Source organism: Danio aesculapii, chromosome 22 (assembly GCF_903798145.1).
Source record: "Danio aesculapii chromosome 22, fDanAes4.1, whole genome shotgun sequence".
NCBI lineage: Eukaryota > Metazoa > Chordata > Actinopteri > Cypriniformes > Danionidae > Danio > Danio aesculapii.
The window spans coordinates 13,658,790-13,684,781 of record NC_079456.1 but is presented as its reverse complement, the minus strand read 5'-3'; the positions used below and the strand labels follow the sequence as shown (position 1 = coordinate 13,684,781).

General features: G+C 38.2%; 1 protein-coding gene across 1 annotated transcript in view; it reads left to right on the top strand.

Annotated features, from left to right (window-relative positions):
• The window catches only part of ahr1b (aryl hydrocarbon receptor 1b), a 70,290-nt gene extending 48,720 nt beyond the window's left edge, over positions 1–21,570 (top strand). Inside the window, exons 4-11 of the mRNA XM_056447636.1 lie at positions 6,461–6,550; positions 8,745–8,871; positions 11,646–11,779; positions 13,152–13,354; positions 13,464–13,573; positions 14,417–14,558; positions 14,655–16,161; positions 18,454–21,570. Coding sequence (XP_056303611.1) covers positions 6,461–6,550; positions 8,745–8,871; positions 11,646–11,779; positions 13,152–13,354; positions 13,464–13,573; positions 14,417–14,558; positions 14,655–16,161; positions 18,454–18,615 — 2,475 coding nt within the window. The 3' untranslated portion in view covers positions 18,616–21,570. The remainder of the gene's footprint in view (positions 1–6,460; positions 6,551–8,744; positions 8,872–11,645; positions 11,780–13,151; positions 13,355–13,463; positions 13,574–14,416; positions 14,559–14,654; positions 16,162–18,453) is intronic.
• The last annotated feature ends 4,422 nt before the right edge of the window (positions 21,571–25,992 follow it).

Below are 25,992 nucleotides of genomic sequence, written 5' to 3'. Positions count from 1 at the left end.
TAGCGAATAAATATTACGAACGTAAACATTAGGTGAGCAGGTTACATTGTAACCCTGTGTCCTAACAACACGCTACGTAACGAGATACGCAGTGATTAATTTGGCTGTTTGCACCAGATGAAACACGACAGTAATTTAAATACAGCCATTCAGAAGGACAGAATAGTGCACTCACGAAATGGTAAGGTTTATAATCTAAATTATACTAGCGACAACCTCCCGCTCTCCCTCGTGAAGCAAATACGGAAGTAACTGAAACTGCAATTCATCGAAATTCCGCTAGTCCTGGCTCCATAATAGAGCAAAGTTCTATTGACCCCAATGTTAAAATGGCCAACATTACAGCAGAAAAAAAAGGTGTTTACAGCCTGGTACAAAAAACTATTTTGGTTCATACAGCTAATAATACCCTTCATGACAACTGTGAGGGGGTAATTTTTTTATAACTCATCCATTTCGTTTTTATTAGGTCTGCATAATTAGGGTGTGGCCACTTGAGTGACAGCTAGATCTCGCTGGTTGCTGTCACTTCACGATTCCGGCTGATTAGCCGCTGAGCTTGGTATATACATCGTATTTTTGTATTGTTTTATGTGGCTTTACACAGTGAGTTGCCTTTTGGAATTATCAGATGATATGGCATGCTGTGTGCATTTAATTGTGCTCGCAAACCATTCACGTGGCCTCCATTTCCCGTGACTGAAATTATATACTTATACCATCTCTATAAATGTATTTGTTTTATTTAAAATCATTTATCATTTTCTTTAGACAGATTGATTAGCTATAGGCTCTAGAACAGTCATCTGAAACGTTGTCATACAGTGTTATGTTTGGATTTCATAGTTACATGCCTAGAGTAATGAAGTCTGCCTTGCGCACTCGTGGTTTTTAAAGAAACTTCTCTGGTGCATCAATCTTGTCAATGCGATTATTCAAAAAGGTAATGATTCGCACTCATCAAGTAATTGCTTCGTACTGTTTTTCTTTTTTCCTTTTACATTCTTCGGGTGATTTAAAAACACAAATGTTTCGGCACAATGCCTTCCTCGGTGTGTGATACAATCCTCTCACTCCACCCTTTTATCCCATAGTCAATTACACTGCGTCATCAATTAGACGGCCACTCGATGATCAAAAATCTCCATTATTCCATGATTAACCACATAAGGACTATTTACCTTCATATTTCAAACTTTATTTCACAGAGAAAAAGGATATCAACCATCATTTGCCAAGTGTGCATCAAAACAATGAAAATCCGACAGTCCATAACATTAAAAAAATACATTTGACGGTCACTCGATGATTAAAGACAATCTTACCGTCACCTCAACACACATAACTAACCACACAAGAAATCTTTACCCTCACTTTCAAAAACATTATTTCACAGGAAATTAGCATATTTACATCAATACAATGAAATTCTGACAGTCCAAAACATTAAAAAATACATTTGTTATATTGTGTCAATCATCTAGACCAGTGGTTCTCAAACTTTTAAACCCGCGACCCCCATTGTAAGATCGTCAAGAACTCGCGACCCCCCACTACCAAAGCATATACAAACAATAAAAATAGCTTTTTTTTAAGCTGTTCACAATATTTTAACTATATTTACTATAGATTACAGGGCTCGAAATTAACATTTTTGCTTGGTAACACTGGTGCTTCTAACTTTAAAAATGTAGACGCACCAGCCAAAATTTAGTGGCTCCCACCAATTATCGCACTGTTACTACAAGTTTTATAAACAGATTTATTGCATTTGAAAATCAACACTAATCAAAACTAACAAGCAAAAAAATAAATATGCATGCGTGAGGAAAATATGTCTCAATGAAATCCCGTTATCACAAGAAAAGACATTTTTATAACATAATTGAGTGACCAAAAGATACACGGACGGATATCCCAAAAGATATCCCACAGACTTTACAGTGAATGCTAGTTATTTTCATAGCAGACTTGAAGCCAATGGAGGTCTTTTATCCACTCTTCAATAAGTATAGCTGGTGGATTAACATTCAGCACATGATCAGTAATCAGATGTGCCAATATTTGTAGCTTTAGGTGTTTCTAAGACAAAATCTGTCAGTGTTGTTTTCATTCTCTCGTCTTCAGCGCTTTACATTTTCGCGGTTGTAGCTCCTGTCATCTGAAGACAGGAGGCGTTGACTGAGTGATTGACAGCTGATTTTAACCAATCATTCGTGTTCAGTTCTTAGAGCAGTGGGCCAATAAGAAGAGCGCGAAGGCGGGGCAAGCGTTGAAGGCTTTGTTTACTGCGGCAAGTTGACATGACAACAGTTTTAAACTGTTCCTGAGCGCTGCGTTCCAAGTACAAAGATGCATTCTGCCCGAATGTGTCCTAAATACTTTATGAATCAGTAATATCTTTTTAAAAATCTGAAAATATTAGCTTTCACTTGTAATACTGAAAAATATTTATTATAATCACTGAAAATGACACAATTTTTAAATAACTCTCGCGACCCCTTGAAATTATTCTGCAACCCCCGCAGGGGTCGCGACCCCCAGTTTGGGAACCACTGATCTAGACGGCTACTCCATGATTCTCGATGAAAACAGTCTCTTTTTCATTTCAGTATATCAAAATCAACCACACGAAAAATACTTTTACCTTCAAAAACATTATTTTATGAAAATAGCAAATCAATTATCATCATTCGCTTATTCACGTCTACGTCAATACAGTGAAATTCCGACAGTTCAAAAACATTTAAAAATCCATTTTCATCTCATTATTTGTGTTACTACAACTTCAAAATCCATGATTCCTAATGTTATAGCTAAACAACAAACTGTTAAAGAAACACAGAAAGGTCCAACTCCTCATTCATTCCTCTTGGTGTAAAATTCCTTTTAATTTATGAATCCAGAACGCTTCTCTTTGTAATATTGTATTTAGAATATCTCCTCTGTGACTCAAACACTTCTTCAATTCCTGTGCATTCTAGTTGTTTAACGTCATGTCCAAAATCTATAAAGTGTCTTGCTACTGCCGAAGTTATGTCTTGTCGTCGTGTACTTGATTTATATTCGCTAATTCGCAACTTTAACTGCCGTGAAGAAGAAGTAGAAGAATGTAAAAAGAAAAAAAGAAAAAAAGTATGAAGCAATTACTTGATGAGTGAGAATCATTACCTTTTTGGATTTCATAATTAGCCTTGCATTTACTAACACAGACTATATTTTAAGTGTTTGGAAGTCATTTGCGTTTTCCTCCTGTTGAAAAGCATCATTGGAACAATGTTTAGTGGCTCAATGTGCTACAACAGTGTTTTTAAAAGACTAACACTTTATTGATATAGTGTACAACCAAGCACATGTGGTCAGAACACAAACGAGTCGCAGGTAATGAAGTATTAAGCATTTCTCCCAAAGAAAAGCCTGTCTAAGCGAAGGGGAGCAGGAGTCTGTAGCTCCGCTCCACCTCTTTGCCCTTATTTGGTATCCCCCGGTTGGTGTGATGACGCACAATCAAAATGGCTAGTTGGCCACACCTACTTGTAGCTTCTTTTGCATCCTTCAGAAACCTAGGGGGGTGTAACGGATACTACGTCCATAACTTTTACAGTCTATGATTAATACATATTAAACCTCTTTAAAATTATTTAATGTACATGCTGAATCACTGATGTGTGTTGGTTTGCATTATTTCACAGTTCTAATTTCAAACAGTTTATTTTATTTTCAAGATCTGAGGTGAACTATCTGCTGCAGCTTACAGTCGTATGGCCATAAATATCATGTAAAATAGCATTCAAACTCGCATTATTAGCATTTAACAGTGAATAAAGCACACAAGGTTTACCTGAGGTGGTCAGTTTATCCTGTTGTTCACCTGTGAGAAATAGAGGCCGTTTCTAATATATCAATTCGAGGTGTTAGTTAGAACAAAAACTCCTTTTAATACAAAAAATATTCCTTCTATCGTGTGCCGTTGCTTTTATTGGAAACACAGTTTAAATCAGCCTTTAGGCTCGATAGTCTCGTTGTTGGTGTCGTCAATCTGGCAACCTGCGTTTGCGTTTGTTTTGATCCAGGAATGCAATACCTAGTGCAACCACTGGGTGTCAAACTTAAATACTGCATCTTTAAAGGGTTAGTTCACACAAAAAGGGATATTGTGTTATTAACTACTCATCCTCATGTCATCTCGAATTCCTGAGACCTTCGTTTGTCTTCAGAACACATATTCAGATATTTTAGATGAAAACTGAGAACTCTCTTATTCCCTATAGCCAACAACAGTCAAAGTCCAGAAATATATCAAAACAATACATTCTCAAAAGCAGTGTGACAAAATAACTAGTAACTGTAATTAGATTGCTTTTCTGCTGAAAAAGGGAAAGTAAGGGATTAGTTTTAATTTTTAGGCAATTTAATTACAGTTACTTATAATGTACTTGCCTTTAAAACTGTACATAAATTCAACAGTTCTATATAAATCACTTCAGAGAAGCAGAGGAGTTGTGTTTTTTTTGTTATACACATATTTTGCAGAATAATACACATTCACATGAGCCGTTCAAATATTGCGTCTAAAAGAGCATGGAAAGTGGGAGGCTCCATGTTTCCTTCACCATTTTTTTTTATTGTGCTTTGTGCTCGCCCTTCCATGGCGTCTGTCATTGCTAGACAACCATCAATCGTTTTCTCAATGGATGACAAACTGACAAACCACTGCTGTAGCTCTAATACAAATGTTATTTATGGAGAAAATTAAAAGGCACTGCAGTGTTTGGGTGCTCTGTGTTTGTCTGAGGTAATTAGTTTACCGTGTACATGTATACTCCATACAAAGTATGAAGCTGATTGGTTAGTTCTAGTCACATGGCTTGCCGTGCACTCGGGGCGTTCTGAGAAATTGAAATGTTTTCTATTAAGTGCGCCTGGAAAATGTGAGCACATTGGAAATAATGTGAACAGCCTCTTAAGGAGCTATTAATTGAGTTAATTGAGTTATTGTGTTCTTTGCTTTGAAATGTTTTGGGTTTTGATGCATGTTATGTTTATTAATTTATTATTCTTCAAGTGTTACATTTTTCATCATGCTAAAAAAGGTCCTGTTTGGTTCAAATTTACAGAATCAAGTGTCGATTTCAGCAATTAAATAACTTTTCAGACATATTAATTAAAAAAGTAATTTGTAAGTAGTCATTAATTACTTTTTAAGTAACTTACCCAACACTGGAGAAGAAGTTTTAAAAAAAGCATTGTTTTATGTGCACACAAATATATTCTCATAGATTAGTAATCTGATTAAACCACTGAAGGCTGATCAATTGCTGTCTATGGAAAGTCAGAGAGCTCTCAAATTTCATGTGAAATACCTTAATTTGTGTTCCAAAGATGAACACAAGAGAAGATTTTTGGCTGAACTAACCCTTTAACTATGCATTCTGTAATGTATTGGTGCTTTAACATGGCGCTTTTGTGGTTGCCAGCTACACACATATAGCAAAGTCTATGCACTATGTCTATCATACTGTAGATGTAGTTGGAATATCATTTTAATGTTGTTTTTTTTATTGGAGTGAACATTTATTATGGATACTTTTCTTTATAAGTTATTTATCTGATTATCATGTCATTGTTCAGATAATTCCTGTTTATTCATTACATTTAGCCAACTTAACTTTTCAGCACAGTGATTTTTATTTCCAATCTAGTGACTTGAACAAACTATGTAGTTTTGAAGATGTGCTACCATGATTCCTTCTAGCATGTTCTTTCTTTTCTTTTCTTTTTTGGCCTTTATCTGACATGGTTAATTGTTACTTAACACTGTAGACAACTTTTGAAATCATTTTTAAATTAACAGTCCAATATGTGCAATTTGTAGTTATATTTGCAAGTAGGTAGCTAGCACATGTTATGAGCTATTAGATATGCCCGAGTCATTTACAGGCACACAAAGAATCTCTGATTGTGGTCTCTCTCTATTTGCCTGTGACTGATTGAAAGAAGGCAAATCTAACATGTCATGCCTGACAAATATTTGTTCAAATATTCCATTGCAAAAAAAAACAAACAAATGCTAGCTTTAACTTATCTATGACTTGTCAAATGATCACGGAATAAGGGGGATAATCAATAGCTTTCTGTGTGTTAAAAATCAGGTGTTCTTTCTACCTCTGTGTTATGCATTTTTAAAATTATTTTTCTTTTGTATCGCTTCATGATTTCCCCTTTTGGACATTTCTCAAAAAAAAGTGTTTTTTTTTATGACCCTCCCAAACTTCCTGTTTTAACAGGAAATGCATCAACACAATAAAGAGCACTGTATATATAACCGTTTTAGCATTTTAAATCCTAAAATTTGAGAGAATAAACAGTGTTTATTAAAAAGAGAAAGATTTCCATCTGTAATATAATGACTGGTAAACTAATAGTTTAATTTCTGAACATTGCTTGTTTGTTTTCACAGGCTCTCAATGGCTTTGTGTTGGTGGTCACAGCCGAGGGGATCATTTTCTACTGTTCTCACACAATTCAGGATTACTTAGGATTTCACCAGGTAAATATCATTTTTAACAGTTCTATTTTAACATTTAACAATTTTGACATTAATGTAAACAAGCTTTAAATATCTGTGGGATATGAATATTGGGATTGGATGTTACTGTGTGTCTAGATATAATTTATCACTCTTATTACTATTCTTGTAAACAGGCCTTGTAAACAGGCTGAATTATGTCCAAATCATACTTGATGTAACAATATTTTAGCGGCGAGTGATTTGATGTTTATCTGTCCACATTGTGAGGTCAGGACACAGTTTTAATCTGACTGGTAATCATGCCCATGTACGTGCACTTTCCCAGAATCAAAATTACGTCAGACTCAGCTGTCGGATAATCATTACATACAGCACTTCTCACCTCTATTCTTAGCACACACACACACATATTTGTTTATGTGGTTTATCTCCATATGTGTAATGTATTTCATACTGTAAATATTGTTATTATGCTATATCCTTCCCCAACTATTGAACCCGACCCTCACAACAAACATGTGACAAATTTTGAATGTGAAAAGACCCCGTTAAGTATGATTATTAAGCATTTTGAATTATGAGGACACAAGGCATGTCTCGTCAAACAAGCATAATACTAATTAGTACTGCAGTGTTTCTCTTGAGCAACAGTTTTAATGCGGTAAAACTTGAATGAGCTTAATCAAATAGGCTTTACTCTGAGATTCAGTCTGGCACGGTGTAATCCAGTTCATCATAATTTACTTTTGAGTTATCCAACTTAGGCATCACTGCACAGGTTTACCTTATGAGACTACAATGTCCTCCTTTTGTTGATAATAATGCGTTTCATTGAGAATGTGTTCAGGATAGTCAGAAATGTCTAGTTTCTAGTGTGTACAATGTAAGGATGAAGGAATGGACCAAGATAAATAAGATGAAGATCAATATCAAAGAGGAAAGCAAATGAAAATGGCTCAAAGTCCTTTGTGGCAAATTTATTTCCTTAAAGTTTGTGTGAAATCAAAATTGACTGTGTTTATTTTGCTAGGCCACATTGTTATTCTTTAGGTGAACAATATACTGTATGTATGCAAGTTAATCTATGAAATATATATTTATATATATTCTTAGCCACGCCCCTCTTATCATTAATTTGCTATGAGGGAATGATAGTGCCACCCCCTACTCAATATTTAGTTTCAGTTGCAAGTACATCAGGATACTGAAATAAAAGTCTCAGCAACTTCTGGTTCTTTAAAATATCCATATGAAAGTGATAGAAGTTATGTTTATAATCAGTGTTGGGGAAAATCGCATTACATGTAACAAATTATACAGAAATATTTTAAGTAACTAATAAAATAATGTATTATTTGCTAATTTACTTGTTATTCTATAGTAAAATATTGGAGTTCTCACTTACTCACTATCTTTTGGCTTAGTCCCTGATTTATCAGGAGTAGCCACAGTGTAATGAACCACCAATTACTTTGGCATATGTTTTACGTGACGGATGCCCTTCCAGTCACAAAAATATTTGAGTTACTTTTTCAAACAAATAACCCCCACTCACTTTTTCTCATTTATTGACTGACAGCTCTCATGTCCCCATTTTAGGAGTAGACTGGAGTAAGTGCAGAGCCATTATGTGCAGCGTGGTAGATTAAAACTATTTTATTTGATCAGTTTTGTTATCAGATATTTTTTCTTTAAGTTTTCCATACAGACATCAGAATTGTCAAAATGTCCCCCATTCAACTGGATCCCCAAAAGCTTCTAAATATCCTTTATTATTCGTTCATGTGTTTTGATGTCACCTCTGCATGCTTGAAGACTAAACATGTAATACTGGCTCAAATGATGTCACATTTTCACAAAAACATTTGACACAATAACAGACAATAATCGGTTCATTTTTAAAAACTTGCATTAAAATCCCATAAATTAACAGAAAAAAATAGTTGAAGATGATGTAAATGTTCCCTAAATTACATTTTTAAATATACCAAAACAGAATCAAGATACTATAGCTACATTATAGATACTATAACAAAATAGCAATACTAATACTAGCCTTGGAGAGAATAAAATATTCAAATAATTTTGAGAGGCCAAAGTTTTTAGTTTACATTAAGTATTTATAGTTAGTTCTAGAAATTCTTTAAACCCATAAAGTGACATTCTTAATTGTCATTGTTTCATAAACACTGTTCTTTTCCATTTGTTCCAGACGGATGTAATGCATCAAAACGTGTTTGAACTCATTCATACTGAGGACCAGCAGGCCTTCAGGCGCAATTTACACTGGGCCTTGAACCCGCCACCAGCCAGCACGCAGACAGAAGACTCATCAGAAGGTCAGCAAATTTTCATTTTACATCATGATAGAACTGCTGTATGTAGGAATTTACATATATATATTTACATAAAATATGGTTTTAATGTGAATCATGGTGGATGCAATTAGAAATATGAGTATGTATAATTACTGTACACTCAAAAAAAATTTGGGACAATTTAATGGTTTTATGTTCAATCAACTTAAAATGGCAAAAATCATTAAGTTAATTTAATCAATTTGCGTTGGGATGACACGAAGGGATTGTGTGGAACTCAGCATTTTTCAAAGTGTAATTCAATGATAAAGCACACAAACTATTACAAAATATTATATTCATATGTATAGCTTAAAGCAGGGGTCCTCAACTACCAGGTCGGGGACTGGTACCGGTCTGTGGATCAATTAGTATAAGGCCGCCCAAGAAATCATTAATTATTTGCGTTTTATTTATTATCTGAGTCTGAACGATCTTTTATTTTGATATGTCATTTATTTTGAAAAATGACCGTATTCTGTTACTTAAATCTCGGTCACTTAAGCGCCAAAATTTAACCCACAAGCTAGCAAAATGAGTAAGAAACACATGTCTTAAATTGCCTTTCCACTGCACATGACATTAGGACTCGACTGTCGGAAATAGCCCCCTTGTGGCAGTCGCACAGAATGTTTCAGTTTTTCTGCTTAGACAACCCTGGAATACATCACATCCCGTCGGCCAGTCGCTTACGGCCTAGTCACAGGAGTTCAAATACTTAAACTGATCTGCAGCTCAAATCGAATCCAAATTTCCCGCATATGGAAATGATCGTTACTCCACGCAGCTCCCGGACTACTCTCCATTGGAAATGCATGACTTCCTGTCTGTCGTTTGTCATGTGCAGTGAAAAGGTGGATTTAAGAAAGTTTTTTTGCTAAGAGGAAAAGGCCCATAGACTGTGTCACGGTTCGTAGAGGGGAAAAAGGGGCGAGGACCCAAGTGCAGGGTAAAGTAATATTTATTATAATAATACAAAAATAAAAAGGCAAAAACAGCAAAACAAACTACCCCGAGGGGGAAAACACTAAACTATAACACAAACAGAGAAACAAACTTGACTGGGTTGGCTGGACGAAGCAGGGCTGGACAGGGATCAAGACTGGAACACATACAGGACTGGAAAATATTGACGACGAACTGGCACAGGACAGCAGACATGAGGAGAATATAAGCAGGGTTAAATTAACACACAAACAGATGAACATAAATTAACTAATAATGGGTTAACAAGGAGGGTGGGACCAGACAATAGACGGGAGAGCACCTGACACAAGGAGACAACACAAGCCAGGTGCTCACATTAAACAAGACTAGAACACGCAGCCAATGAGAGAACTCATTAACCGCGTGTTCGCATGACAAGACACTGAAGCACACAACAAAAGCACGCGACCAATGTAAACACAGAGCCACGTGCTTTGACAACAGACGCAAGACACGAGCACACGATAAGTGAACACCTTACCGTGCGCTCACATAAATGCAACGCGCATGTTTCATCTCAGCGCCAACCAAAACCGAAACCAACAAGACGGAGACGCTGAGAATGAAACAGCGCGATGCTGACGAAACAAAACAAACACGAGTACAAGAGCGCGCGTCCCAAGGACGCGCAGAACCCGCGCGCCCGCGCGCACGGTCCGCACGCACCTCTGATGACGCGCACCCAGACAATGACAAAACAAGTGCTCGACCCAAGGAAACTCGAGCCGAGCACTACAGGACAAGACAAAACAGAGCTAGTGTCCGGACTCTGCCACCAAAACAAGAATTTACAAGACCAGAGTGGCAGAACCCTGACAGACTGACCCACAAACTGCCAAGGAATGTATTCACAACACGTTGGTCAACAAATCAGGTGAATCCAGCATGTTTATGCAAGAAGATCAACTATTGGAGATGACAAATGATGGCGGCCTTTTAGGGGCTGTCCGCACACCGCATGTTTTCTAGAGTTCGCGCAAGTTCGTTATTTCCAATGGAGGTGCTAGGCTTGTACGCGCTTGCGCCTTCCAGGCGCACCGAGTTTAATGACTGCCGTGAGGAGTGCACCGCGAGTCACGTGACAAGAACTGACTGTTCAGCTTGTATGGAATCTACACATTTCGGTAGACTAATTATCTTAGACAAACATAGAAACACACCCAAACACTGCAGTACTTTGTAATTTTCTCCATAAATAAAACTTGTATCAGAGTGACAGCTTGTCTTTCTCTGAGAAAATTGTTGATGGTCCCCTAGCAACCTACGAACCTTTGATCCTACCTCACCCGCCTGGTCAACAGTAAAATTGTAAAGCGTTGACCGGTCCACGTTGATAAAAAGGTTGAGGACCACTAGCTTAAAGTGCTTGACTTAAGGTGGAGAGAGCATAAGAAAAGGAGTGTGTGTTTTTTTTCTAAAGATAAAAAAAACAGGAGGGTGGTTTGACCTTTATTGGAAACTCCTGGAGTTGCAAAATAAATGTTATGGTCACTAAAATGTCCTTTTTAATTAAGGATAACAGCAAACAGAAAGTATGGTCAGTGGATAATTCATCTTCGTCTTCTGACGGGCAAGTCATTTATTATAGAAAAAAGTACCACAGTGACTTTTCCAACCACAGCAAATTCCATTTTTCTTTTTGATATTTGTCCCCTCTTGATATTTGTTCACATCTTTGGATGAAAAACATAGCTAATGAGCCCTAGTTGAAAAAATCTAGGCATACTACCAATGTCTGCTTTCTCTTTTCTCCTGTTTTCTTTTCTTAGATGGAGATCCTGCCCCAAATATGTCTCTTGTGATGTGCAACCCAGACCAGCTGCCTCCCGAAAACTCTTCTTTCCTGGAGAGAAACTTTGTGTGTCGTTTCCGATGCCTCCTAGACAATTCCTCAGGATTCCTGGTCAGTGTCAACAAGCTATGCTAGGCTAAAGTATCTATTTAGCTGTCAACTGCTAACAGAGTTGCCTACTTAGGAATGTCATACATTTGACTGATTTAATATTACAATGGGTTGAAACATATCTAGCTATTCAGAGTCCCTAAGCCCTAACGTTCCAGATTACAGAACGAGTTAGCATCTGGGTTAGTGCAGGTTAGCGGATTGTAGCCATAGATTTGAGAATTGTTGGAACACCTCTGTAATCCCTCTTAAAGGAGCAATAAGGTCATGGGGAAAAGGTTTAATTTGTGCTTGAAGAAACACATGAAAATGGTGAGAAGAATGAGACGTTAAGCTATCATTTCAAATTAGCCAGGTTAGCTTAAAATCAAAGCTAATTGGAGGAAAGTCAGGCTTTAGCTATAGAAACAACAGTGAATACTGACTTTTTCAGCAGGCTTTGTTCCTAAAGTATTCCTTGTCCCCACAAGTCTCTTTCTGTGCTAATCTTGGCAATGCGCTAGAGATGAAATCGACATGCGTGCAAAGCTCCCTACTGCACATTTTTTTCTCTCTATTTCCATAGTCTCTCTTTTTAACTTTTTTTCCTCTCTCCCCACCGTCTTTAACAAGTCCATCTCTCTTAAGAATAGCATGACTACACTTAGCTTGTCAGGAGCGGAATGCTAACAGGGGTCTCCCCATGTGCCCAGCAAAAATTCATTAGCATGAGCTATAAAAACAAGTAACATCAGACTTTTTCCATTACATACTTTTATTTTGTTGTCCTCTTGACATTTCTGAATGCAACCATTCAGTTCTTTTGGGAAGTTCATAATTATGGCTGATACGCTTTCACGCCCTCATCCCAGAAATACACGCTTAAAGCATTGCTTTTTTTATGGTAAATGAAATCTAATCCTACTTTTTGTGTTTGTGTACAAGTATGTGTGTCAGTGGCTTTATATGTCGTGAAGTCATTGACAAACTGAGACATTTGTTGTGTGGCCTTTAAACAGGCCTTGCACAAGGCGCTATGTAATTTCACAAATGACACACTCTGACTAGGTTGCACTGCGTTTGTTAATAGATGACCTGACATGAGCTCTCTTGCCCACATTGAGTCAGAGACAAATTATGTGGTTTGCCAAAAGCACAGAAACAATATCATCAGCTCCAGCTGTCTATGTATATATTCTACGTGTATCAGTTGTGTACATATTTCATGCAAATGTATTGACATGTATTTTATTTGCTCCTTTTGTTGTAGTTGCCAAGATTTACATTTATTTAAATTTATAATCCAAATAAACTCCAGTTTGGAATTATTTTCAATGCTTTGCTTTTTTCTATATTGATATTCCAGTAATTTTTTGTACTTGTGTTCTTTAAGGCCTTGAATCTTCTAGGACGTCTGAAATTCCTGCATGGGCAAAACAGGCGATTGGATGATGGAGGCCAAATGCCACCCCAGCTTGCCCTGTTTGCCATTGCGACGCCCCTACAGCCTCCTTCCATAATGGAGATTCGAACCAAGAACATGATATTCAGAACCAAACACAAGTTGGATTTCACCCCAATGGCCTGCGATGCAAAGTAATGATGGACAACTTTTTTGATTGTAATAATACAACATTATATATGTTCATCCGTACATTATTAAAAGGTGCAAACATCAGTGATGTTGTTCTGTCTGTTTTTCTAGGGGTAAAATCGTTCTTGGCTACACAGAGGCGGAACTTCGAGTTCGAGGTTCAGGGTACCAGTTCATCCATGCAGCTGATATGCTCTACTGTGCCGAGAACCATGTCAGGAGTAAGATTTTTTAGATTTCTTTGTAAAGATGTCAAATGTTTTGAAGTTGCCCACTTTCGACTACTCCCAGAAATCGTCGAAAACTCATTTAACGCTATTACATTTGTAGTGTAGAAGCTACTATTGTTCAAATAGCCACAAAAACCACCTAATATCATCATACTGACCTAAAACATTAAGAAAGTGCACCAGTACTAGGTATTCATACTTTGCTGTGTTGTTCCAAAATTCCTGGATTACGACCATAGCTGCAATCCATAGCCTTTCATATGTTAGCTTTTTCTGCTTGCCTGTAAGCTACGTAACATGGAGACATTCATTCAGTAGTACTTACGCAGCACAGTGAGTGTTCCTGAGAAAATTATGTAAAACATGATGAGATAAGAAGGAAGGGTTTCAATGAAATTACCTTAATACCAGGTCGAAATGGTAGTGTCTACTTCAGATGTGTCCACATTGGATCTCTTTGTGTCAAAAAAACATTAGCCCTGTTCATTTTGGCAAAATATTATCAGCATTCTCATTCAGTGTGGTTAGCAAGAGGCAAGCCATAGATGTTATAACAGAAAAGGACATTGCTTATAATGTCAAAAAGGAGACAGACAAGACGAGCTAAAGACAGGAGAATGAATTCTTTCCTGTAATCCTATAGATTATGGATGAGATTGGATAAATCCTTGATGTTATGACTAGAGAAGACATGTGAACTAGAGCAGTAAATCCATATCAGTAATTTAATATGGAGCTGACAACCTGTAGCAGAAAAAGGTACAAAGCACAAAAACTGTTCTATATATTTTAGTCAATAAGTAGGATTACAAACTGTTGCATTGTCCATTGCAGTGATCAAGACTGGAGAGAGTGGTCTGACTGTTTTTAGACTGCTTACTAAGGACAATCGTTGGAAATGGGTACAAGCTAATGCTAGACTTGTCTATAAAAACGGCAAGCCTGACTACATCATCGCCACCCAGAGGCCACTTGTGTAAGTATTCCATACTAATGTCTTACATTTTTTACGTAGCTTGGTAAATTAGCTCGATTTTGATGAAAGACGTTTCTTTTATTTGTGTTTATACAGAGAAGAAGAGGGTGGAGAGCACCTGAGGAAACGATCTATGCATCTTCCGTTCACTTTTGCTACTGGAGAAGCTCTGCTGTACCAAATCAACTACCCCATGCTAGGCTTCCCCGACACCCTTCAGGACAAAGGCAAGAACAACAAAACCAAAAAGAGCAAGGTGAACAAAAGCTCAAAAGATGATCTGGATCCAAGTTCCTTATTGGGAGCCATGATGCGACAGGATGAGTCCGTTTATGTTTGTCAGCCTGCTATGGAGCCTAGAATGTCATTCCACAGTAGCCTCTTCGGTGAGCAAGGAGAGACTAGCACTTTCTCTTCTTCTGCAGAAAATGAAAGTTGGAATCCAGTGCAGAATGGTTTAACTGCAGTCTCCAAACAGGAGACGTCAAGTTTTGACCCACTTTTGGCAACATTAGACTCTCTCTCTTTGGAAAATGAGGAAAGCTGCTCGAACAGTGAGTTATTCAGTGCCCTGGAAAATCTTGGACTCAATGCAGAAGACCTAGAGTTGCTGCTTCTAGATGAAAGGATGATCCAGGTAGAAGTGGAACCGGACTTTATCCCATCTCTCAATGATCTTCTCACAAACAACGAAATCCTGTCCTACGTCCATGATTCACTGGAGAACCAGACTGAGGACCCAACAGAGTCTCAAAACCCTTCAACTGCGTTAGATTCTGTTGAAAACTCTAAGCCAGATTCTGGTTCATCTCCTCAAGTAACTTCATCCGTACCCGCTCCTTTCTGTCCACAAAAACAGATACCACCCATACTTCATCTATCACAGCGTATGCAACAACATCTCAATGGCCAATCAGTTTGCCACAAAACTGAGAACTGGATCCATGCACCATTGTCTCAAGTGCCTACAACAGACTCTGAGACAACTAACTTTAACCAGCATGATACTACTTTGGTGAACTCTGTACCAGTTGTGCACAGTGGACACTGGGTCCCTGAACACACGCAAGCCAATTTAAACTCTCAACTTAGTGACAAGATAACAGGAACTAGTAAGGCACAGCCACAGCAATGGCAGCAAAACCAGTTGCCTGTCCCATTCCAGTGTAAACCGAAAACAGTTGAGGGTGGTGATACCCTTGCAAATGGGATCTACAGTAATCCTCAGTGGCATGGATACAACTTCACAGAACAGCTGGTCGCAAATGGACCTTGTTTTCCTAATGGTCAGATGGCACACACTCAGACAATGGGTACCCATATTATTGATTACAACATGACTGACAATTCAGGGGTGGATTTTACAATGAACAGCAGTTCATCTGGGAACCTAGGGCAGTTTCAGGGAGCTATGGCATCATCTTCGTCCTATCAGCAGGGTTATCAGAAACAGCAGCAGCCAAAGGTCACACCCACTTATTACGCCTCCTATACCAAACAGAACTCCTCTCTGGAGCATATCCTAGGATTAGCCCCACCTTCAAACCTTCCCTCACTGACGGATTATGGCTCTGAGTTGACCCATGACATGACCCACAGTAAGGTAAGCATTAAAGGAGGATATAGTTTTACAATCTGATTTATCCAAGCTGGACAAGCCTCTGGGTCATCTTTCCTATCAACCATTAAAAGGCCAAACCTTATCCCTAAGCAATCCCACCAATTTTTGCTTTCACTCTTGAAATCGGATGAGAAGAAATTGGTTGATAAGAATGTTTTTAAGCCCCGAACGTAAAAACTGAGGTTATGTTCAAATGTTTCATCAAGGGCAGAAAAGATCAAATCAAAGGTATTACAGTAACCCTGCAGGTACTGCTTCTTGAAAGTCCTCCTTTGAGTAAAGTTTAGCTTAAGCTGTTAACATACCTTTGGATTGTAAGAAACTTCCAAAGAGGTGTGTTGGAATGACCCTATGGGAACAGAACTGCAGAATAATTGGTTAGTTATATTATCAAGTTGGTTACATTGCTAGCTTATTATGAAAATTGCATCAAATTGTCTTTAGCTTTTCACATAATGCAATCAATTCCTCTGACCTCCTGTCAAGACAGCTCGGATTGTCTAGGAATATAGTTCAAAAGGTATTCTGGACTCCAAACCCTGTTATGGCCCACTCCACCCCCTCCACATTTCTCTTTCTTTTTCCCCTGGCCTAAATGTTCACTCTAATCTAATTGTGCTCTGTATAAGGGACCTAGGCCTAATAGGTCACAGCTAATGTGCTGGGATTGCATAATGCACAGTGACAGACCTAAAAAGTCTTGGCAGTCTTGAGAGATTTGCCGTGGGGCCCCACACAGGTGGATGTTTGCTTTGCCCGCTGTGTTGCTTTATTATGGTGACTGTGGTTAAGATTGTAATCTTCAGCTTAGGAGTGTAAGCTTCCAGGTCAACCCACCGGCACCAGAAAGGCTTTTCCGCTGTAGTGATGGCAGCCAACTGTAGCATCTAGCCCATTGTAAATGGGAAACCTGAGGCCATGAAAGAGATAGAGGAAGAGAAGCCTCCACAAAAGGACCGCTCATGCAGCAGCCCATATTTAGAGACCATGGGCCCCTGTCTGCACTCATTTATCCAGACAATCTTGCCTTTTCACATGTAGGGCACCACGCTGTTGTTCCACATATAAGGATCGTGCTTTATGTAGATTGTTAGCAGCATTAGCAGTGATGCATAACTCATCCCTTGACGTTTGTGCATGTTACAAACATGAATGATATCTCAAAATATTGTGGCTTGTTAAATAGTGATGTGCTTTTGCTTTTATAAGCATTCTGACTTGTACTTCACCCAGAAGGCAGGCAAAGCACGAAATATCCCATATGGACCAGCCATATGGAGCAATCATCAAGAATTGGAAATGGGTTTAAAACATGCTAAATACCTTAATGGTTATGCTACAAAAGTCTTGAAGCTTAGCGGTGACTTTTGTATGAATTATTGACTAAATGGAAAAGAAAAGGTACAACTTTTTCAAGGAAAAAAAAGAGACATGAGTGAAAAAAAAATTCTCAAAATGAGAATGAGGAGGTTAAAAATTGGACCAAATTGTCAATAGAAGGGCAAGGCGATGAGAGACAATTCAGTCTATGTCCAGCACTACATTCTGGGCTTTTGAGTATGTGCGTGTGTGTGTTCAGGGTCATTGCTCTCAGCTGAAAGGAGAATAGAGCTTAAATGGCCAGTCAGGCGTGAGCAGCCATGACCTACAATCCAGCACCAGCACTACCTCATGCATGCTAACACTTCACTTTCGTGCATTAACTATAGGCGCTTTGTGATATTGCCAGGGATTTACTTATCATCTACACACCGCATACCTACAGAAACCTGTTCCCATCAACCTCAAGAGCCTTTTCGTTACTTTTGTATGTAAATAGTTCAGATTTAAAATGTTGATTTTAAGATTGCTTTGGTTAGCATGGTGCATGTAGTGGTTTGTCTTTGTATTGTTTTGATTGGTAAACCTCCAAAAACAAATTAGTGAAATTAGTTTGATGTGATCCTGGTGAATGCGTCTTCAGAAGACCTTAATGACCCCGCTAAACACTACATCTGTCCAGCTGCCGCTAACCTACTTTAAAGCAACCCCTGTGCTAGTTCCATAAGCTAATGCCATATTTGAGTTTTGCATTTTAGGTCAAATGCAAAGAATTCACTAAATGCAACTTGCAACAGAAGCCATCAGTGTTCTTAATTATAACTTTTAAGTGAACTGTGACCTAGAAATCTATTTTATGAGATTCACTCAATCAAACTTTAGCTAAATAGTTTCACTTTTTTGCTAGCATTTACTTTTTAAACAGATATTCTAACATTACCTTTTTGTTTCCAGATGGAGGCCGGCTTTCTTCTGAACTCCACTAGCGTGACCTACACCGGAAGTTGTTTGGTTCCCAATGGCAACACAGTTGCCGCACCCGGCAACAGTCCCCACCCACTTCCTGAGCCACACCCACATCCCCCAGACCCTCAGACCACTGGTTTCTACCTCTGAACATAGTAAAGATCCATCCGAAGAGATGCCATCCATCACGGGAAGACTGTCAAGCATAAATTATGGTTTGTTTTTTGTTTTGTTTTGTTTGTTTTGTTTCTTTCTTATCAACTTGATTGATGTTAATTTAAATTAAATTGACACAGATTGATCACAGGAATATTAAACCAATTGAAGTCGTTGAATACTGCACCCGGCATAATGTGAGCACTCTCGTTAATATTACTTGCGATTATGTTACGAAATTTCTAAAGTTGGAAGATGCAGTTGATTACAATTTGCGTTGGTCTGTCCACAACAGGTGTGTGTTGGGAAATGTTTGTGTATATGTACGTGTGTGTGTGTGTGTGTGTGTGTGTGTGTGTGTGTGTGTGTGCGTGCGTGCGTGCGTGCGTGCGTGCGTGCGTGCGTGCGTGCGTGCGTGCGTGCGTGCGTGTGAGTGACATCAGTTGGGAATCGTTCGTGAAACACGAGTAGTACAAATTTGTGCTAATTGTTCAGAGAGCTAAATGATGTAAATAACGTCATGCGCAGCATATAGAACTGATTGTCCTGAAACGCAGTAAATGATGTTTATATGAACAGAAGATGGGATTGCATATTTATTTATGGAAAAATGCAAGGTTGCTACCTTCCTTTTACCGACAATTTAAAGAAAAATATGCGAGATGTCAGTAATAACAGATTGCAGTATAAAAATAAGTGAGACTCTTCTGTAGATGTCACTTGTAGATCTGAACCCTTCTCGCTATTGCATTTTGTGAGATTAGATTTTGTAAAGCTGATTCTAGATCAGCTTTACAAATCAACTTACCTTTTAGATACAGGTGTTCATGTGTGTAGTAGTTCCAGAACCAACCCAGTCTCACAACGAATGCATAATGATTTGTAGGACCTAACCAATTGTATACAATCTTTCGATTGGTTGGCTTTGTCTAAAAGTCCACTTGAACCAGAAATAGATTTTTATTTCAGTTCGTTGATGTACTTGCTACTGAAACTGAGTATTTGGTTGGGGGCGGGGCTTTTATTGCACATCATTCCCTCATAGCAAACTAACGACGCGGTTAAGAATATTGTAGTTTTGATTGAAGATTACCTAAACAAATGTTTACACAGAATAATTGTTTACCAAAAGAATAGCAATGTGCGTTAGCAAAATGAACACTGTCAATTTTGATTTCACACTGACTTTATTTGGATTACAAATCATGCAAATTTGTATACGAGTGAGCCGTACGATTAAATTCGATTTTTACTTGTAAAAGTTGTATATTTTGTACGAGCCGATTTGTACAATATATAACCGCTATTATTATCTTTAACCCATCACTTGATTTGAATTGTTTAAATTGAAATAAAATTCATACGTTTTGTACGTTTTGTAACCGCAGTTGATTTGTAAACATTGCAGTAAATGTACATTTTGCACGAGGCAATAATAATATTAATAATTCCTTACATTTATATAGTGCTTTTCTGGACACTCAAAGTGCTTTACACATTAGGGGAATCTCCTCATCCACCACCAGTGTGCAGCATCCACCTGGATGACGCGATGGCAGCCATATTACGCCAGACCGCACACCACACACCAGCTGATTGGTGGAGAGGAAACAGAGTGATGAAGCAATTATGATATGGGGATGGTTAGAAGGCCATGATGGACAAAGGCCAGTGGGCAAATTTAGCCGGGATGCCAGGGTTACAGCCCTACTCTTTTACGGAGGACATTCTGGGATTTTTAACGACCACAGAGAGTCAGGACCTCGGTTTAATGTCTCATCCAAAAGACGGCACTTCCTGAGCAGTATAGAGTCCCCTTCACTATACTAGGGCATTAGGAAACACACAGACTGCAGGTTGAGCACCACCTGCTGGCCTCACTAACACCACTTCCGGCAGCAACTTAGCTTTCTCATCCAGGTACTGACCTGCCGTAGCCCTGCTTAGCTTCAGTGGGCAACCTTGTGAGAGTTGCAGAGAGCTAGCTGCTAGTCAACTTGTCCAATACGTAACTATTGCTAACTTTATTTCAATTAACCATTGTATTGTTTTGATTTTTTTTTTCTAAACTGGTAAATTTCTTCAAACATGGTTATCTCATCACACAAATGTACAAACTCATCATGCATTTGAAGCGAGACTGTGTTGACCAGAACTTATCGTTAACGCATTTCAAGAACCATTTCAAGAGCAGGTTTGTTTTGTCTGTGAAAAGAGATTCTGGAAGCTTATATTGTTGAATGTGTCGAGTATATTGTAAAGCAGTTACAAAAAAAAAAATACAAATATTTCATCAGGGTGCTGCAAGGTGTTTAACAAATAATATCGTTAATTGTTATAGTATTATAAAGTCACAGAGAAGATCCAGGCCAGCCTCTTTGTTTTCGCGCTTCTTTTTTTTAAAGTACAAATATATATACCGTATTTACAGACATTTCTTATGAGAGGTACCACTGGCTCAGCTATGGATTTGAATTCCTTTAACACGTATATGAGAAATATTATGACAATCATTTACGAAATGTTTAAAAAGCTTGTAAATAGTCAAAAAAAAAAAGTTATTTCATATTGTTGTAAGCACTATTTTAAAGAGCACTGCAACCTAACCAGGTTTGATTTTTCGTTTCTCCAGCACAAGATGTAGGCTTTTAGAAAGATGTTTTTGGAGTAAATATTGTATAATTTTCTCTTTTTTTCAGGTATTGTGTTCTGTTTGTATATTTTAAGAAGAAGTTTTACACTTTAAATAAAGAACATGGTGCCATACTGGTAAACTTTACTTTCCAGAATTTAAATGTTGAGCTGTTTGTTTAGAAATCATGTCATCCATGTCATGTTTTTTTTTTTTTTTAAATCAGTCATGTTTGATTTTTAAAATAAAATAAGAAAAATCACGTTTGGATTTATTTTATTCTAACACACTGAAAGTAGCCGAGACGATAGGTACAAATGCAGTTCTGTCTTTTTGTCATTTGACTGCTTGTTGAAATGTACAATTTGGTCCTTTAATTAAAGAATTTGTGCAATCACAACAGAACGAGTACTGTGATGTTTTACATTGTTGCATGAAAACCAATTTTGTGCATCTCTTTGTATGATTTTTAGTATGTATTTAATAATTTTGAACCAAAAGCAAGAAGATTAGCATCTGCAAGCGGAGGCTCACTGGGCCAAGCTTCCTGTTTCAACAAGAAGTTGCGGCAGGCATACTGAAGGGCATGTTCTACAGACCATCTTAGGAGCAGTAGGCCTTTGAAAGGTAATCTTTTATGCTTTTTGATGTTTTTTGCCCATTTGATGATGTTAGCTTAGCGACATGCTAATGTTTACATTTATAAACTGAGGGTCAAATCTTTATTCACTTATAAGCACTATTTGTGGGATTTTGTTAATTAAGTTCTGTTAATTAATTACACTCTGGTAAGTCAAACGATTTAATTTGTTTCAATAAAATTGTAATTTTTCCTGCCAGTTTCCCAATTTGCCAAATTCATTATATGTGCGAATACATATACACATTTAAATGCATGTGTTTCGATTGGTTGGTTTCGATGGTCAATTTTTACAAACTAACCTTAAATTTATCAATCTTAATATATAATTAAGGGGTGTCGCGGTGGAGCAGTGGGTAGTACGATCACCTCACAGCAAGAGCAAGAAGGTCGCTAGTGCGAGTCTTGGCTGGGTCAGTTTGCATTTCTGTGTGAAGTTTGCATGATCTACCCGTGTTAAGCTATGGTCACACCGGGTTTTGTGTGTGCGAAATTCTGTCGTGCGGCGCTGCGAAAAGAGGCGGGATTAAACAAGCTTATTAGACATTAAAAAAGCTAGCGATTGCTTCATATTTTACATTTCTGCCCAGAGGGGTCGTGTTTTGATCCTCGATTGGTCTCATGCAGTCAAGTAATGCGATTTTACAGGTTAGAGTTCACCAAGCTTGAACTTTGCACCGCAGCAACATTCGAAAATTGACACATGACCCCGCGTTTCCGGTCTGACGCATTCGCGTGCGTATGAATGGAAGTCTATGGGAGGAAAAGGCAAGTGTGACCGCAGCTTTATTCATCACACTGACTTTATTTGGATTACAAATTATTCAAATCTGTTTACGAGTCAGCCGTATGATTTAATTTGGTTTTTACTTGTACTACTTGTTTCATTTCTATAAACTGCGGTAAAAGTCATATATTTTGTACGAGTCGATAATATTTTCGTTAATTCATGACTTGATTTAAATTGTCTAAATTGAAATAAAATTCATACCTTTTGTACGTTTTATAACTGAACTTTTTGAATTGTCACAATTGCTATATCCTATGTTGTACATTTTTCCCACCAATTTTTCTCAGTTGCCAAATTCATCACATATGCGCATACATATACACATTATACGCATGTGCTACTATTAGATGATTTCGATGGTCGATTTTGTACAAACTAACTTCAAATTTAACTATCTTAATTTATAATTAAGGGGCGTCACAGTGACGCAGTGGGTAGCACGATCGCCTCACAGCAAGAAGGTCTCTGGTTCGAGCCTCGGCTGGGTCAGTTGGCATTTCTGAGTTTGCATGTTCTCCCCATGTTTGCGCGAGTTTCCTCCAGGTGCTCCGGTTTCCAAAGACATGTAGTATAGGTGAATTGGGTAAGCTACATATGCTGGATAAATTGGCGATTCTTTCTGCTGAGGTGACCCCAGATTAATAAAGAGACTAAGCTGAAAAGAAAATTAATTAATAATTAAATTGTTTAGTTTTATTTAAATAACATATGAGTTTGTATAATTTTATATGAGCTAGGCTTGTATAATATATTTTAGAATTTGTATTACAGCTTGTATTCCTTAAAATCATGTTGTTTTAATTCTTGTTGGAGTACTGAGTTATTAGCGTAGCAACATGCTAATGTTAAAAGGTATAATCAGCTGTGATTTGAGTATTTCTTTAGCTCATGAGCACTATTTGTGTGACTTGTCATGAAGTTTTGAAGCACAGCAACATTATAGTTGAGCTATATTTAGTTTCCATTTCAACAGAATGTAGCAACATTAGCTCATTTTTCCGCCTTTATGCATTTTTGTGGAAAATTGTACTATTAATTTGTTGACCATACTGTCAGTGAGCGCGGTCATTCAGATGAGAAGTTAAACCGAGGTCCTGACTCTCTGTGGTCATTAAAAATAAAAATAAAAGTAGGGGTATAACCCCGGTGTCCTGGCCAAATTCCTTTCATTGGCCCTTATCGATCATGGCCTCCCAATCATCCCACCCACTGAATTGGCTCCATCACTGTTTCTCCACTCCACCAATAGCTGGTGTGTGGTAAGCGCACTGCTGCTATTATCCTGTGGCTGCCTTCGCATCATCCAAGTGGATGCTACACACTGGTGGTGGTGTGGAGAGACCCCCCTCATGATTGTAAAGCACTTTAGGTGTATGGCCATACACGTTAAATGCGCTATATAAATACACATTACATTACATTGTTAAAGTGAAACATAGCCTTGGAGTATTAGGTTGTTTAAAAGTGTGCCTCAGGCTCTGAAAACTGGAACCACAACATTTTAATAAACCCAGCCCTTTCATGGAAAAAATATGGGACTTAAACCAAAATAAAAGACACTTCAAATGACTTTTTAAATAATATGAAAACAACCAATCAACTATCACTGGGATTGTGTGGTTTTAGTTTGTGTTACTTGACTTTGAATGAATTTAATTAAATACCCTGCTGAAAAATACAGCATATGCTGGTAAGGTATGTTTTGATGCTGGTATGCTGGTCTTGCTGGTCTCAATGCAGGTTTTGCTGGTCTCAATGCTGGTCCTGCTGGTCTCAATGCTGGTCTTACTGGTCTCAATGCTGGTTTTGCTGGTCTCCTGACCAGCATTGAGACCAGCAAAACCAGCATTGTGACCAGCAAAACCAGCATTGAGACCAGCAAAACCAGCATTGTGACCAGCAAAACCAGCATTGAGACCAGCAAAACCAGCATTGTGACCAGCAAAACCACCATTGAGACCAGCATTGAGACCAGCAAAACCACCATTGAGACCAGCAGGACCAGCATTGAGACCAGCAAAACCAGCATTGAGACCAGCAAAACCAGCATTGAAACAAGCAAGACCAGCATACCAGCATCAAAACATACCTTCCCAGCATATGCTGTTTTTTTCAGCAGGGTAGTGGGTGGTCTCATGACATTTCTGCAATTTTTTAAAACAAATTTTTTATTTAGAATGCATCACTTCAATATTTCCATGGTGACGCTTCTGGTTTATCACATGGGATGCCACAACCCCGTGTGCTGCAGTGAAGAGATTACAACTGCTGGATTTACAACACGTCAATTCTTCAACTTCTCCCAAAATACATGAAAGTGCTTGGCTGTTCAACTGGAAGAGGAATAGAGTAACCTAAACATTCTAGTAACCTAAAGAGTGAGTAACTGTTGTGAATGACACACATGGTCAGACTGTGTAAAACAATAATTATCACCATCTTCCATAGATATCAGTGGGTATTTTACAAACCACAGGTCATTTGTTTTGCTAGGTAATGTGTTTTCTAATGTCTGCATCCCAAAAACAAATGTTATATAATTGAAAACACTGATAAATAATGCTCTCGCCCTTCTCTGAAGCTGTGCCACACTACTCTGTAGATTAGGACTCTGTACTTCCAGGATTTCGGCTCTTTCTCTTTCATGAATTTTAAAAAATAAAGACTTTTCTGAGAACTGCTGAATGCAGTACTACTCTAGATTACTAGTACTCAAGTTTAATATAACATTAGGCATAAAGAGCATGATACCCCCTGCTGAAAAAGTTGAAACTTCACAGGTGATAGTTACCTGGGGGAGACTTGGCATGGTGTAAATGCAACCGTCTCACGCGAGCAGGGCTCATTGGTTTTCAAATATTCTCTCTCAGGGCTTTTATCGTCACGTCTCTTATTGATCGTGCCACAGACCAAACGAATGGCTCCTTTTCACACCTAGCATGGTGCGAAGAAACAGGCTGGCTGAAAGCAAACAAACATGTAGGGGTGGGCCAGATCGCCACAGGAGACTAAACAAACTGCCACCTGAAGAAAACCGGCAAATGCAATAGGAAGCATTTGTGGCAGTGGGCATTGCTAGGGATTCTGGGCCCTGTGCCCAGATTTCAGCTCTGGTCTGTCAATTAATGTAGAATTCTGGCAGAAGTTGTGTTTTCAATTCCAGTCGTCTTACACTTGTGACAATTATTCTAGTTGTAGTCCAAACTTGGTCCTGGAAGGCCAGTGTCCTGCATAGTTTAGTTCTAAGTTTCTTCAACACATCTGCCTGGAAATTTCTTGTATACCTAGAAAGAACTTGATTAGCTGGTT